This window comes from Prinia subflava, chromosome 11 (assembly GCF_021018805.1).
Source record: "Prinia subflava isolate CZ2003 ecotype Zambia chromosome 11, Cam_Psub_1.2, whole genome shotgun sequence".
NCBI lineage: Eukaryota > Metazoa > Chordata > Aves > Passeriformes > Cisticolidae > Prinia > Prinia subflava.
The window spans coordinates 1,983,356-2,000,630 of NC_086257.1; the positions used below are offsets into that span (position 1 = coordinate 1,983,356).

General features: G+C 40.6%; 1 protein-coding gene across 1 annotated transcript in view; it reads left to right on the forward strand.

The window, feature by feature from the left end:
- LOC134555926 (glypican-5-like) overlaps nt 1-7,370 on the forward strand; it is a 339,079-nt gene extending 331,709 nt beyond the window's left edge. The window contains exon 8 of the mRNA XM_063407996.1: nt 2,405-7,370. Within this exon, the coding sequence (XP_063264066.1) occupies nt 2,405-2,607 (203 nt within the window). The 3' untranslated portion in view covers nt 2,608-7,370. The remainder of the gene's footprint in view (nt 1-2,404) is intronic.
- The last annotated feature ends 9,905 nt before the right edge of the window (nt 7,371-17,275 follow it).

Here is a 17,275-nt window from a genome sequence, read left to right on the forward strand (position 1 = left end):
GGAACACTGAGGAAACTGGAATAAAACAGGAAATCTTTACACTGCTGAAATTTGTGCCTTAGAAACCAAATAGAGGATTGAAAGAGATTTTGAACTGAACCGAAAGTTAAGCTATTTTTATTTGTTTTTAAGACAGGAAAAAACAGAAGATTATTATTTTAAATGAAATGCCAGTTTTGCACAATTAGATCCCAAATTAGAATTGGCCATGAATGGCATCGGAAGATCCTCTGCTGTGAAGACAGAGAGAATTCAGAATGGAGTGCTTCCCCTGGAAAGGCAGAATTTTCTAATGTATTATTTAACGCTTGTTATGCAGTGCATTAAGCAGTCACTGGAAGGAAAGCTTTTAAAAACCAACAGTCTCTCTGATAGCATTAAATCTTGCCTTAGATTTCTGTTAAAGTCAATAGTAAGAAAATAAACGAATTAATACATTTCAGTCTGTCCGATTTATAGACGCCAATCAAGTTACAATGCTGGACATGGCCAGCTGAAAGAGGGGAATAGATTTACCTGAGAGAGGTCTTAATTTAATCAGCTGGCCCCAGAGAGCTGAAGTCAGCAGGCTGGGATGATATAAGAGGCAGCAGAGAAATAGTGCCTTTCCTGCAGTTGCAAAGGAGAGTGACAGTGATGGAAAGGACTCGAGGCAGTGTCAGAACACACCTATTTCCATGATTTATTCTTAATTTACTTTAATGACAGTCTGAAGGTTGTCCATTTTTCTTTAAATGTCCTCAGAATACTGATATTTTCTAAACATTTCTAGCCTGCTTTTTCTCCCCCTCCTTTCTGTGAGCTCCACTGCAAGCTGGAATCACAGAGGAGCTCTGCCTGCACTTTGCCATAAAGAATTTGGAGCACAATGTCAGGATACCCTTTTCCCAAAGTATGCCTTAGTCCCTCTTGAGTCAGGTGTAGGAATCGCACATTCCTCCAGAATTAATGTTGATATTATGGTAAAATGGAGGAATTCACTGCATTTCTTTTACAGTTTATTCTGGCAAAAGAACAATGTGTGCTTTCCCAATACAATAGCTCATTTTTAGTATCAAGTGAATTTATTGATGGTTGTTCAGAACTACTGACGTGCAGACAATGATCTCAGATTGCATTTACATTTCTGGAATACTTTCCATCTTCCCAGTTTCTGCCAGGAACTTGCTTCTGTGATTCAGAGTTTTCATTTTAAGATTGGACTGCTGTTTCATCTGCATTACAAATCCCTGCCTTTCGCTTTCTTTTGTATGTGCGCTGCATTCATTAGTATCACAAATCCTTTAAACTTGGACCTGAACATTTATTGTTAATTATAAATTCTTCCAGGTAGGCATTTGTTCTTTCCAAGCACTCAGGTATGCTTTTCCAGATTGACTATAAAATCATCATCCCTTCAGCAGATGAAATTGTTTGTTTGTTTTTTCTCCACAATGCCAATGAGAGGGTTTAAGGGCAATGTGGTCTCGGTAATATTTGCAAATAGCTTGGAAATGTCTTCATAACTGAAGATTTATTATTTTCTCCCTTTAAAAGAAAATCCATGCTTTTGCAATAAAGGACTACTCCTACTTTCTTCTGAATCCAATTCTTTATATGAAAATACATGGAATGGCATCAAAATGTATCTGGAGTGAGAAGCCTTCCAGTGCTTAAAGGAGACTTACAAAAAGCGGGGAGAGTGGCCCTTTACACGGGCAGACAGTGAAAAGGATGAGGGATAATGTTTTTAAATGAAAAGAGGAGATTTAGGTTAGATACTAGGAAGAAGTTCTGTACTCAGAGAGTGCTGAGGCCCTGGCACAGGGTGCCCAGAGCAGCTGTGGCTGCCCCTGGATGCCTGGCAGTGTCCCAGGCCAGACTGGATGGGGCTTGGAGCACCCTGGGACAGTGGAAAGTGTCCCTGCCCGTGGCAGAGGGTGGAACGAGGTGATCTTTAGGGTCCCTTCCAAACCAAACCATTTTGGGATTCTGTTAATCCAATATCCAGCCTCCTGGAGCAACCCAGCAGCCTGGAGGGTGTTTGACTGCAATGTGTTATAAAAGCACTCAGTCCTGACTCTGCGTTTTAAGGGAGGAGCTGGTTCCCAGCCCAGGTGAAACTGCAGGTACTTCTGTGAGAGAAGATCGTGTTCTGAGCCCAGCCACTGCAATGCAGAATACCTAATATTCTGCTCAGGCTGTGTCTGCAAGGAGCCAAGGAGAGCCAGGCAGGCAGAGAAGACTTGTTGAGCACAACAGTGGGTGCTGAGCCCAACTAAAACATGAGTACAAGTGCCCCATCAGTCTATCCATGTTTCAGTTATCTGAGTGAGTGTACAAAATGTTCCAGCAATATTTTAAAGCGTTCAAGCACTGTTTAAAAGATGTGTGAATAATCTCATGCTTACTTTCGTGTTTTCAGATATACTCAAGGACAAGAAAACCCATCCAGAAAACAGAAATGAACCAAAACCAACCGTGAAAAAGATTGACACCACAACCACCACAAGCACTGTCAAGTCATCCTCCAAACACAGTGTAACTGGAAGTGGGAGCAGCGCAGCCCCGAGTCCCTCCCTTGCTGTCCTGGCAGCACTGGCAGTCGTGTGGCACTGTCCCCTGTAGCTGCATTGCCCTGCAGATGCTGTGCTAGTGCTCCTGTTCACTGTCACCGATACCTGCAGCCTTACCCGACCGGAAACAAATGGAAATGGCTCTTTGTTGATGTGATTTGTTTGGAGAAATAAAAAGGGAAATGCTGGAGTTGGCAGATACCAAGTGTCATCCCTTACAATGTCTGAAGATAGCCTTTGGCAAAGCCCACCCAAGGTACAGCAAGGGTGATCACAAGGGTCTGAGTACCTTAAGTTATGGGGTAGAAATACCTGAAAACACAGAAATTGTGTATGTGTGTGTTACTGTTTTTATCGATTTCATTTGCTAGACTCTGACTGGCTGTTGTTTATTTGTTTAATTTTTCTGGTAAGTTATATGAATGGTCGGTCTTCAAATTCAAGGCAACCCATACTTTGTTTTCTTTAGTGAACAGTTAACAAGCTGTGCTGCAGCTCACAGAATCACAGAACCTTATGGGGTTGGGATGGCCCTTAAAGGTCATCAAGTCCCAGCCCCTGCCACAGCCAGGGACACCTCCCACCAGCCCAGGTGCCAGCTTGCTCCCTGTACAGTGAGTGCTCTCTACCAGCTTGAGGAAATTCCTGAGTGGCCAAGGAGATCAAAACATGTTTGAAACTTCTTTACACTCCTATTGTTTAGATTGTAGGAAGCAACATAAAAACATATGGTGTGTCTAATATATCAGTGTAGTTGCCTTAACTGTGGAAAAAATAGAACCACTTTGTTTACTGAGGGACATAGATAGTGAGTTTCCCTGCCCCACAAAATGTCATTACCAGATGCTTAAGCATATGCTCAAGGCTTATTGGATGAATGTCCAGCAAAGGGAAACATAAATAAACATAATAATGTTTTATCCACTTGAATGCAGCTCTGTACAGAAAAAAAAAATTAAAGGAAAAAAAAGATTATTCAGTTCAAACTTACTTTGCCTATGAGATGTTACATAGAAACCAACTTAAGTTTTCCATAAAGGTCCCAGAGATATAAATTATTGGGAACGCCCATTAGACACTAACTAGATTTTGTGCATTATGGATCTCTGAAATCAACTGTTTCATAAACTGTGTATTATTTAATTACATTTAATGTTTAAAATTTTGTATCACGTTAGGTGTAAATGTAAAACATTCTGAAATCTAGGACATTCTCTGTTATTCTTCTCTTAATTACTACCCTAGAAAATGTCAAATGTGCATTATATTACAACGCTATTTTTTTTAAGTCAATGATACATTGATGCATTTTAACTTTTTGGATGAAAAAGTATTATACTTACTTCTAATGGGTTAAGAGTTAATGTGTGTTTTCCAACAACTGTTTACAGTGCCATTGAATATGTGTATACAAACACAACTGTATGAATACAGTGATTAATATGATAAATATATGAAACATTAGAATTGTTATATTTACTACATTTCATAACTATTACAACCGTTTAATGGCCATTTTCATGTTGTAGACTATTCTTATGTACAGTTTTGTAAGATTTAATGTAAAACACTTGCCTCTGGTTTTTTGTAAAACATCTCTTTGATACTTGGCGTTACCCAATCCCTGAGGTTACTCAGAAGAAGAGCCCTGTATCTCACTAAGCAGCTGCAGGCATTTTATTGGCAGCTTTGATTACAGAGGCCTGACTCCCAGAAGGTGCCATGGGCCAGGCTTACTGCTGGGTGTCACCACACAGGAGGGGACAACAGCACAGAACAAGCAGACAATCAGTGAACAGAGGCTCACTACACTTGCACGTTTCCAGACAGTACCAGTGAATATATCTAATTGTGTTTGCAAAGGTGGGGCTTGAGTTTTCCAGTTTTGGTTCCTAGATCTTTGTAACATAAAGGTATAATCAGAACCATGGATGCACCCAGCTGCAAAGGCTGTACTTCTAAAGTGGCAGCAGCCACTTTATCTTCTAAAAGATAATTTGATTTTAATGTTGAAACAAGGAGATAAAATGGAGAAGATATATTAATATCAAGTGGTTTATATTTTAACTCTGATTTTTCACAATGAGATGGATATTAATATCCCTAAGGAATGTTTCCCAGTCTGGTCAGTTTTCCCACAAGTATTTAAATAGCTGTCCTGTGTTTTCCAGGGTTTGTGAGCTGCACCAGTCTATGGAACCATAATTAAAAATGCTGCTTCTTGTATTCATTCTCGGTGCCCTTTGGAAAAGTGCTGTGGAGGTGTGCAGGTCTCACCCCTTGAGCAGTGGAAGGACTCTGTCATGCCTGGCACTCAGAGAATCCTGCCCTGTGATGGCTGAGTCAGGCAGGAGCTCTCTGTGCACACACAGAAATGCACCCCGGGTGCTCACAGTCCCCACCTGCCCCCCAGCTCACACAAGCCCTGTGGCTTCCCTGGAGCAGTTCCTGGTGCTTGCCAGCCTGACTGCTGATTTGTGTTCTCACGCTCACAGTGCTCAGTCTTCACTCAGGCACTGAAAGTGCCCGTCAGGATTCCTATGGCTGGAGGTTTCAGGGCCCGGCTCCAGTCCTGCCACAGTCAGCTGTGCAGTTGCAGTTTTCAGGTTTTTCTCCTCTGCAGAGAGGGAACTCAAACAGCCAGAGCCAGGTGTGTTTCTGAGCTCTGTTCTGGAACAGGTTTGAGCAGCAATCTCATCTCACCAGCCATGTGTTCAGCTGCAGCAGAAAGAGCTGCAAAAGCCCGCAGGAGGCAAGTATGCCATAATTCACCCAGGGAGGAGTTTGTTGTTGCTAAATGTCATCATTTTGCTAAACAGAAACCTCTGAAAAATCAAGGGTTTGGATTTGGGGATTGGTTGGCGAATATTTGTATTCATCTCTCAAGCTAAACAAGATAACCCTTTAAAAGTTTCTGCAACAAAACACAAGAAGTTCAAATTGTGGGGTGAGATAGAATCAGTTATTTCATTGGACTCAACCAATATTTTGGTAAGACACGACTTGCTGCAGAATGAGGGAAGAGGGCTCTACATCAATTAGTACATTTCATGCAAAAACACTTCTACACTGTAAGACAAGTACTGGTCAAACCAGCGTGAAATATGTTCACAGTGAGCATCAAAAATGGTGCCATTTTAAAGGGCAATACAGTTTATTTTTACTGGTGGTTTATGATGTTTTTTTCCCTCAGGATCAGTTGTATTTACATATTTTAAAAAGAATGTTTTCCATCAAACAAACCATCTACACCAGCAAAGGCAAAAGCTACTGGCTGTGTCAGATAAAGGACACGTTCATTTTCAGATCAATAAGATACCTGCTTTACAAAGTCTTAGTTTGTTACCCAGGACACTGTAATTATGATGTAATTACAAAGGTCTAAATTCAAAATACTTTTGAACTTGTCTGTGTAATCTCAGTGTAAAATAAGGTACCAGTCTAAGAGCATTGCTGTAGCCTTGCCTAACAGTTACGAATTGTATTTAGCCACTGCTTTCTGATTGTTTATTGTTTTGCTATGACTTTCTTTGAGTATTTTGCTGTGCCCACATTTCTGAATGCCAGCATTGGAAAGTAACTGCTGTCATACATTTGTGAGTAAAATCAACGTACAATTTTCTGTTGGGAGTGATGCAGGCTTTTTACCAAATCAGACAAAGCTGCCACGGGTACAGTGTCGGTTCTTAGTGTTTCACTGCTCTTCAGGCTCTGTGTTCTGCAAGAGGCTCAGGTCTGTGGGTCTCCAGTGCCCTTCCTGGCTGTGAAAGCACCAGGGGAGGATGGGCGTGGGTGGGCAGAGGCGTGGGTGGCTGCAGGGTGCCCGGGCACGGCAGCCTCCAGCTGGCTGCCCTGAGCCCAGTGTTCTCAGCTAATTTCAAGCAGCTTTTACACCTCTCCAAATCATCTCTTGGAGTCTGGCCAGGCAAAGAGCAGCAGAGAATCAAGAGACTGCACTTTCAGACAACTTCACAGCCACCTGCTAGGAATTGGACTTTCTTTGCAGTTTAGATGCTTTGCACAGTCTGGCCTCTCGCACTCTTTTCTGCCTTGCACATTTCAGTGCTGTGCCCTGTTTTCTAGTGCAACTTCATAATTACATAAGGAACTGTGATTCTGATCTCTCAGTAATGAACCTTTTGAGGTAAAAATGTCTGTCAGAGCTTGATAAGGGCACACAAATGATACTGTCCAGCTGCGTTGACTTCAGAGGCTCCGTGCGTGGGTATCTGGCTGTGAGATTCACATCTCTCTGATCTCTTAAATCAGATCTGTGATTAAAACAGCCCTATTCCCTTTTGAAAACAAGACTGCGACACAGAGAAAAATTTTAAATTTGACTCTCTCATCCTGTATGAGTCTTCTCTGTGTTGTCCTAATGGATGTTGTGTACAGACCTGATTTATATTAGTCAAGCCTTTTTGCCCATATTTACTGAGATATTCAGTATTGCACATTATTTGGTTTCAGCGAGGTCTATTCAAGTGAGAAGAAACACACATTGAAGTGACATACTGAGCAGGACAAAAAATCCAGAAAGTTCCCACATTCATGCATGGAACTCGTCATATCAAACAGAGTTTACAGTCAAAATTTCCTAGCTAGTATGGTGTCAAAGGGATTTCAGCTTTTTATTTTAAGCTGATAAGCAGTCTACCCATTTTAAAGTGGAAATCAGTTGATACACATACTTTCTTCATGTCTCCTCATGTGATCAAGTTTAGATCTGTAGGTGACATTCTCTGTCTTGCACACTGAAAGTGCCTAATGTTACCACTGGCCATAAGTACAAAGCATTTATTTTCATTTATAGCATTTCACTACTCTCAGTGCTTCTTGTAATGACATATGGCATCTGTGTCAGTGAAAGTGAAACATCTTCCAGTCAATGTCATTACTCTTCTGGCATGTGTTCGTCAAAAAGAACACAAGTATATCTTCCTCTCATTACCTCAGAAGTCTGGAATTACTCTCAATACTGAATTCTCTTCTGTTTTACATTGTCACTCTCTAGATAACTACATTTCAATTGTATTAAATATTAAGCACCAAAAAATAAATACTGGGGGAGAGATTGTAATAAGCAGAGAATAAATACAGAAAAGATCCTGCATTTAACATAGAGAATACTACTAGAAAAGAAATCATCCATGGACTAGAAAAATTTTTCAAGTCCCTCTCCCTTCTGCAGGTTCATGCCCATCCCACCTTCACACAGCACAGCAGGAAGTCTGTGCAGGAACCTGGTACAGAATTCAGCAAAGTGAATTAAAGCTATTGCTGCACAGTGATATTTCCAATATCTTGCTTGCAGTGGCTGTCCTTTTGCTGTTTGCAAGGAACGGGTTCCAACTGCACGTGCAGCTGCTTCAGTCCTTACTCAGGAAGCAGCTGCAGTTGCTGCATCTTTCAAAGGAGGCTGCTGGACAGACCATGATGCAATATTTTTGTGTCATTCCATGTCACTGTCCTTAAAATAGACTGGTTTAGGCATTCTGGTCATTACCAACACTACAAGGACTTTCTCCCGTGTAAATCCCGTAATACCCTTCCAGGAGAAGAGCACATCAAAGAGAGGCCACTGGTGCTCTCCTGATGTGCTTGAAGTGTTTCATTAAATACCCACTACCAACCACGCTGGTCTCTTTTTCTCCATGCAGCAAGTGTTAATACCACCTTGCAAAATTATGCTGTTTGCACTCCATCATTTCAATTAATCTTTAGTAAATTACCCAGTATTTTGTAATTATAATACTTGCAGTTAATTTAGTGCCATCTGAAAAATAATTAGTTGCATAATATAAGCAATTAATATTTATTCAGGTTTTTTTCTCTTGCAGGGGGATATATAAATTGTCCTTAGTGGCCTTTTTGTACACCTAATTAGCACCTGTTTGAATTATTCTATAGGGTATGACATTTCATTCGAAAAATAAATGCATTGCTAGTTTTGTGAACTTGCAAATACACAGTTGTAAAATTTACTTTCTGGGGAATGCACAAGCACGTTTTCGTACAACTTCTGGGCTTATGAGCTAGGCTAGGCTTTTGGGCTCTTGCACCTAAAATAGTTACTGACATTTTAAATGCCATTAAAATGGAAGAAGTCTGATACCAATTTCCCATAAATGAGTACAGTATCCCAGATTTGTAGCCTGTTCTATTCAGTAATGAAAAAGGAAAGCAGTAAGACTTCAAGAATATAGATACTAGTGTAATTTTCACATTTCTGCATACGCATATGCAGTTCAGAAGTTGAGAACACAGTGTTAAACTTGGGGAAATTAAACCAGATTGCTTCAATCTTGCAAGGAAGCTTCTAGGTAAATAGTAATTTTCTATTCAAATGCACAGAATACTGAGAAAAATAATTTGATCTTTCAAAAAAGAAGATCTCAAAAAACTGTTTACAATCTCCATACATACAAAATTGAGAAATCAAAAATAAAGGTACTTTTCTGGAGGTATGAAATGTTGGAGCAGACTTTCAGCTCCTATAAATCACTGCAGTTCCTTTGATTTCAGTTTAACAATGTAAATTTACCCTGACATATGTATCTAGCCCAAGAATGGGAATTCCTGCCCATCTTCTTGCAGGTACAGAAAATCAAGAATAACCGCAGGGATTTAAAATTTGTTTAAATTTGCATTGCCCCAGCCACTGATCAGACAGTATCTCATGCCTGTAACACAAATCTGTAAGACCTGGGATGCCCTAGATCTTCTGGCATTTCCCTTTCTAGGGCACAGCAGGGGCCTTTTCCAGAAGCAGTTGGTTCTGCACCTTGTAGCTGGGCTACAAGGACATGCTTATTCTGTGACTATCTCCTAGGGTAGAAATTCTTTTCAGAGAAGATTCACTGATACAGATCAAGCTTTGAGGCAGATCAAGTCTGATTTTTCTGTTTCATGTTAAAACAAGATCCAGGTCTTGAGCTGGTCTCAAAAATTAAGGGAGACTTGTCAAAGAAGACTGATGGTGGCTTTGATGTCTTCAGGGAAGCTTACACAGCAGAGGGGTGAGCAGCTGTGTTCTGCCTCAGCTGAAGCTTGTGTGTCTTTGCATTCAGTTTCAGGTAAAATGATCCAGGAGTTTCCAGATTAGCAAAATTACAAATTTGTGAGTTACTGTAGCCTGATGTTTATAGTGAATTAATGAAATTTCTTCCTAAGCAGAAACAAACATTATTCTGTATTATGCTAAACAGTCAGCTTGGAAGGAAACTAAAGCAGGATGTTAGGCCTCACATAGATTCCCCTAAGAGGGCGTGGGTTTGGTGCAAGTGTCTGGTTGTCATGGAAGAGCACAACTACCCTTTAGTTCTGTTTGGGGCTGGAAAAAAGCTCAGGTTTGTGGCTCACAGGTGACAAACCATGTGTAGGCAAAAGCTGCAGACAAGTCCACCAAGCAGTTGGGCAGTCAGTGGGGGGCTCATTGGAAAATGAGAAGATGCATTTAACTGACTTATTTGAGCTTTTGCATTAGGGTTGAAACCTCCTCCCATAACACTGCAGCTGCAGATGGGAGCTGGCTATGGGAGCAGCAATACTACAGAAAATGTTTATTGTATCCCCCTTACTCCAGGGAGCCCTGTTGGAATAAAAATAGAAGCCAGTACACCAAACCTGGCAATTTGTGTTGCATAATACAGCTACTTACTGTTCTTTGGTATCAGAAGTAACACAGCATGAATGTTTACACTACACTGGGATGGAAACTCGAGCAAAACATGTGCTTTGCCATTTAGCTTTTTAAATAACTGGTTTATTGCCTACTAGTGTTAGTTCATTTGATCTTACAAGAATTAATAGGCTGTTCCATTTGTGTCTTACATTGGTTGTATCTTGGGTATTTTAAGTTCCAGAATAGATTGGTTTTGCCCTAAGGTGTATTCAAGCTCTAATACATACTCCTATTTCCCAAGCACATGCTTTATTTGCAGCATATCTGCTTATATTTTTATTGCATAAATTTGTCAATTTTCTTCAGTTTGTTTTCAGCATTGAATACGATAAAGGCAATTTAAAGAAACAGTCTGAAAACAATGTCTTAAAAGGAGAACAAGACTACTTTGAGAAGTTAAACAGCATGATTTGTAAAAGACAGTGAACTGTGACTGGGAACAAAAATAAATACTCCACAGCAGGAAATTGTTGTCTATTAAAATTTCTGTTCTTTCCCTCTGAGTGTTTTTCATCACCAGTGATGTAAGCTTATAAAATCTTAAATATATTTTAATCTGTTCAGATGATGCTTTCACTAAAGGATGCAGACCTTGGGAACTGGTGAGGAACTCAGGATTTTGGCCATAGCCTGGCAAGGAAAGGTCTGTCTCTTCAGCACATAACTACGTTATTGTTCTTCCTTTCTTGAAATAAGCACAGTCAGGTGTTACCTGCTCTCCTGGGAGCTCTCAATACCCCTGAGGAGATGCAGTACTTGCAGTGATCTCCTGGGTAAAGGCACACACCTCCCACAACAGGTAGGGCTTTTCCAAAATATTTCCATTCCTACATAAACAGTCAGAACTGAGTTGTCTATTGGCAGAGTTCTTGCAATAACTGTTAAAAGCCTTTCCCCTGGTTTTGACCAGGAGCATGTTACTCTGTCTTCATACAGGCCAGTGTACTAGAAAAGGGAACTCCCTTCTGTCAGCTTCTGTTCTCATCACTTGTCAGGTGCAAACTTTGCATTTTCCTTCATTTGGGCGGGGGAGGGGGGGGGTGGGGAGAGGGAACACAAACTGATTTTTTTTTTTTCCAGATCTCTCTACCTAAAGTGATACAGCAGAGACCTTTGCTGTTACAAGCATTTCTTAAAGCTCATTTCCAACAGCTTCTCTTCACTGCTCTGTCAAAACAGATGGTTTTTTCCTGCTTAGAGGTTGGTGGGAAAGGTTTTATCTCTTTTACTTCCTGTTCTGGTACTATTGGTTGAAGACTGTAGGAGAGACCACTGAAACACAACAGTATCATGAACAAAATGTTCCCTGATTGTCATTACATGTGTGCCTCCTGTCTACCTACCCATTTTTTCTTAGTTGATTTGTTTTTTGATTGCATAATGATTTGCATATTGCCTCCTAAAGCATCTATGACTCCAGCTGTCCCTGAGTCTTTCAAAATGCTTCCTGTTTGAGGTCCAGGAATTGCATACAGCTCATCCCACCATGTGTGGAGAGTGCTTTTTGCTAATATATTCGGGTTTGACCCAGCTCCAAAGATAATAGCCGACAGCTCTTCTCTGCTGATACTAAAGGGATGCTTGTTCTCTGAAGTGCTGCCTCATAAAAGCCTTTTAAGGATTTCACATTCATCCTCTAATTAAGCAGGTGTCTAAATCTGCAAAGCTGCTTCATTCTGAAATCCAACCTGCCTCCACTTCAAAGGTTGTTGTTTCTTTTCCCAAAGATGCTTTAAAATTGCTTCTTTGACACTTCAAATTTGTAGGGTTATTTAAAGGCTTTGCTTCTCACCTGATTCTGTACATATTTTCCAAATCAGATCTGATGAGGTGCCTCAAGGACATTCTCTAATAGTGGTGCCGGAGTTCATATCTTTAGCTGAAGATCTTTAATTGCAGTGAGTAACTGGCTCTTCTGCTCAGCCTAATGACAGAGGATCCATTTCATGCTCCTCCCATCAGAAATCTAAATCTTTCCTCTTTAGTTTTTTTTTGTTTGTTTTTCTTGTTGTTGTTGTTGTTTGGGGTTTTTGTTTGTTTTTTGGTTTTGTTTTTTGTTTGTTTGTTTGTTTTGGGTTTGTTGTTGTTGTTGTTGTTGTTGGGGGGGGGGTTGGGGGTGGTTTTTTTGTTTGGTTTTTTTTTTTTTTTTCTTGTTTGGTTTTAGTGATGAGCTATATGTCAGTTTGGCTTTGAAACATCTAGAACTGGTCATACCCAAGCTCTGGGTAAAAAAGAATGCATTTACCCTACCTTGTCCCAGGGGTTCCAACATGGAACAGCTCCAAATACAAGCAGTGACTTACCAGAACCATGTTCTGCTTTATGCTACTGAGAGAGGCACTGTGACTTCAGTGTAGGAAGTCTTCCTACACTTGAGTTTTACATATGAAAATAAGCAGTCTTTTTTTGGAAAGAACGCCTGTGAAGTCATGATTAACTCAGGAATCCAGCATGAACTACCACCATCCTAAAAGAGCAAACTGAAAATACTTCTGCTTGTGTAAGAAAAAGACAGGTTTTATTTGCATTTATTATGTCCTCAAGGAGACTCAGAGTTAACTTTAGAAGAAACAAGGAATTCCAAAGGAAGAGAAACCCATGTCCTACACCTACAGGATTATGTCCTACAACCACAGACTACTACTTTCCCATCTTGCATGTTTTCAAGAAAACAACAGATGGATGAAATGAATTTGCCAGAGCAAGCAGAAGGAGATTACACCAGATGTGAGCCCTGCTCCCTCACAGCGGTTACTCTGTGCTTTCTTGTGGATTTTTGGCTCTCCAAGGTAACACCTTGCACCTGAAAACCCCCAGAGAAAACAGATGACTCAGTCCTTATGGAGTTGCCTCCCCTGGTCCCACAGGCATTGTACTCCAATCCCAAGGGGGTAAGGACACAGGGTGTCACAGCAGGACCCCATGTTTTGCCCCAGGGTTCTTGGTGACTCCCATATCATGCTGCCACTCGCTTTTTTAAGGTACCTGCAGACAATCCTATGTATGCTCCACAGGTAGCCCACAGGGCATGAAGAAAAGAAGAGTTTCTGCTGACCTTCCTCCACCCAGGAGCAGGAAGGAATGAATTATGCCTGAGACAACCCTTCAGTTTGGGAGCTATCCTTTAAAAACTAAAGGCCTTTTTTTCATACGACTCATTATTTGTTGATTCAGGCAAGTGCTGGGGCAGCAGGGGGCTGCTCTCTTATCCTGTTGCACAAACTGTGTCAGTGCCTGCCCTCTGTTTTCTCAGCCACAAGTGGGTAGACTTTTCTAGCTGCAAAATCAATATTTTTCATTACAGAGTAACTTGGTCTGCAGAACTAGAAAGTATCCTGGTCCTGCTGGGTCTAAAATGTCAACAACCTCAGATCTTTCAGGAATTAGAAACTTCTAAGAGGGGCAGTGTCTTTGCTTTTCCCTGGAAAACATCCATGGTACGCACACACCTGGTACGCACTGCTGTGTTCCTCTGGTCACAGTTTAGAACTTGTCTTCTCAGTTCCACCTTAAACTGGATGTACAGTTCTTGAGACACATTTGGTGCATCAATCTCCTCAGGGCATTTCTTTAATTTAAGGAAAGGTGCAGAGACTCCAATTAACCTCAGATGAAGAGCCCCATAGTTCATTGTCCGTCTGGGAAAATGAACCTCAGGGAACAGCACTCTTATATTGCATGTCAGAACCACAGTGAAAACTCATGTTTTTAGCTCCTACTCTGGCATGTAACCTATTAGAACAGTGTGAACAAACAAGTTCATTAACCTCCCAGAGCCTTAAGGTTTTTTCCATGCAAAAAAGAAATTATATTTGCCATGGGTGAAATCTGGGGGGAAAAAGAAAAACAATACAATTTAAGAACATCAGCATGTGCTAACGTTCTACACAGTGGTTACTTCCCTTTTTTTACAGCCAGAACAGGAATTCTTAGGGATAAATGCACTGATAAACACTGACTTTCTGATGTTACTCACAAGAAAATGTTCCTATCCCCAGATAGGCAAGTAACTAAGAGTAGCTGCTTGTTTTGTCTGAACAGTCAAAAGCACAAGGCTGATATTTGTCCAGAGCAAAATGAGCTAATAGGGATATGATTCCTCCTGCTGGGTGCTCCCTGCTAACTCCTGGTCACTCATCCTTGGGCAGAGCAGAACCTACAAGAGGGCTCTATCCTTACAGAAACACATGGCAGCACACAACAACAGCAAGATTCAAACCTGAATTGGCTGAAAAACCTATCTGTCATTGTCATCTCCTTTGCCCCAATAAACAGCTATATTCTACACCAAGGTTCCCAAAACTACTTTACTGATACTGTAGTAAAAGGTGGGTCCAAGATGATGCAGAGCAACCTAAAGGGTCGTTCTCCCTTTACCTTTTTGTCATGCTGGCAGCCAGGAGCCATCTGCAGCCCTGCTGTTACTCAATACTCAGCTCTGCCTCAGAAATTAGGTTTGTCTTGAAGGTGGACAGACCAGCAGGAGTCTTGGACTATTATCAATTTCTCTTTCCATGTATAACCAACAAGCTGTGCAGAAACACCTGTATGTACCTGCAAGTTTCTTCAGGTCCTTTTGTGAGAAAAGCTGGTTCATCTAACAGACTCCAGACTGTTGGCTCACACAGCAATTTCAAAAGGAAAAATGTATTAAATACAAAAATAATAATGCCCCTAAACAAGTGGAATAAGTCTCTCAGTGAAGAAGTTAACCAGACACACCTGAGCCTCCCATACCTCAGGCAGTCCCTCGGGGTTTGTTCCTGGGCACACCTCTTGCTCCTCAGCAGCAGAGGGCTGTGGGATCTCACAGAAGGTAAGAGCCAGTCGTGCTCACTGCTGCGTGTTCTGTTCTCCTGGAAAGGACACAGAAATCACTTCAGGCCACGCTTTAAACAGCCAAAAGCACAAACCACTCTGGAACATTCCATACTGGCCAGCTGCAATGGGCACTCTTCTGTGGATACCTAAGCTTGTGGTCCTCAACACCTCTGGGACTTATTCCAGGGAAAAAATAAAGACAGAGTATTTCTGCTAGCATTTCTGGGGAGCCAGACTTGGGACACAAGGCTTCAGAAAATGTAAAAGTGGCTGAATTACAGACTCTGGGTTAGATATAAGAGGGCTTATTTCACCATTTACTGAGATGAAAACAAGGCAGTGATCTAATAAATTGATTTCAAGGTGCTTCACTTTAATGATGGTATAAGAGAGTACCTTGTGTTGTCACATGAGCAAAGGTCAGTGAACTGTCAGCCCTCATTACTTGGGCAAATGTTCTTTTGTGAACTCCCAAATGACTTCATGGTACATAGAAATGAGTACATGTCTGTAATGGTTATCTTCAAAAATCAATAAGCATAAAGTTTAGAAAGAAGTTTAGAAAGTTTAGAAAATCAGTAAATGGAAGGAATCATAATTAAAAGGTGCAAAAGAAAAGAAAGGCTTAAAATAAAAACAACAAAACCAAAAAACCACAACTCAAAGAATCCCATGAGAGAAGAGTTAAAGAGTTAAGCATTCCTGAGTGAACCTATGGCCCATCTCTGTCTAAAATACCCTGTCTCAGAAAAGAAGTAGAAAAGACAAAGCTATGAGGAAAGTTCAAAAAACTTACAAACTCATAAAGGAGAATAATGGAATCAGTCATGCATGGTGTATATTTCATCTGCCTCCAGGATTTCACTTTATGCTCTGAATTTGCTGTAACAGTGGATCCAGGGTCCCCAACATCATTGTTCCACTCCATGCAGGGCACATTTTCCTGAACTATTGCAAAACCCCAACCTGGTTTTGATATCCCTTTTGCTTTGTAAACATTTCCATTTCCATTTAGCATGTTGAACTGCCTATCATCATGCTCCTAGATCCAAGCTGTGTTCCAGAACATTTTTCCCCTCATATTCATTGTTAGAAAATCAACAGATATTCATTAACCTTCTGCATGCCATTTACTAATCATTCTGCCTTTACGATGTCCTCCTATTAAAATAATCCCTCTAGATCTCTTTTTCAGTTCCACTGCAAGAGGAGTTTTCCTTCTGCCTCTTATGAGTATTTAGCACCTGCCTTTGAAGGGAAGTCTAGACAGGAGCAAAGTCCTTCGGGAGAGAAAGCACCACCAACTTTTGATACCAGTCTTCAGCCAGGGTCCTAAGTAGGGTCCTGTAGTATGCCCAGCAAGTGTATGGCAGGTGAAATATTCCCTCCCCTAAGCAACAAAAAAAGAAGGGGTGTTTTCCCCCCTCCCACTTTCAACCTATTGCTTAAATTCATCATCACCAAATTCCATATATTGTTTGCCCCAGACTCATCTTCTCTGTCCTGGAGGGGAGTAGAAGGAATAAAATGAGAAAGAGCAGCAGATCATAATAACAGAAGGAAGGAAACTGCACAAAGTCATCCTTCTTCATTTGTGTGTCCTGTGTAGGGAAAAAAACAGACTTGGTCTGAGCAAACTAAGCAGGAAGTTGTAAAATATCATTTGTGGAGCAAAAGGGAGGTTATACTCTAACACCAGAGAAAAGTCACAGGGCAGAAACATTCTCAGATTTTACTCCTGTTATTGACACCTTATATTATATATGAAGGGAAATTATATTATATATTAATATAATATAATTTTATATATTATATTCATATTATATTCATATATATTCATATCATGAATATATTATATTCATATTATATATGAAGGAAAATTCACTATCTGTCAGGAAAATTCACAATAAGCAGAAATATATGAAATTCCTTGTGTTATTGGAAGATAAATATTTTCTCCTAAGACTACTTTGTATTTGATTTGCTTCTCTGTTAGATTCCAGCTTTTCTTTCTTACCTTCCTTGCAGTACAGATTATACAGAGGAACAAATTTATTATTCCACTCAAGAGGCAGTTATGGGTACATTTAACTCATGAGCTGAGGTGAAGGCTCAAGTTCATCTTTAACCCATGCTTTATTGTATAAAGAGTATCTGATAATTACTGTGCTTTCACCAAAGAGAGACTATCTATGGGAGACTGGGATGTGGTGCC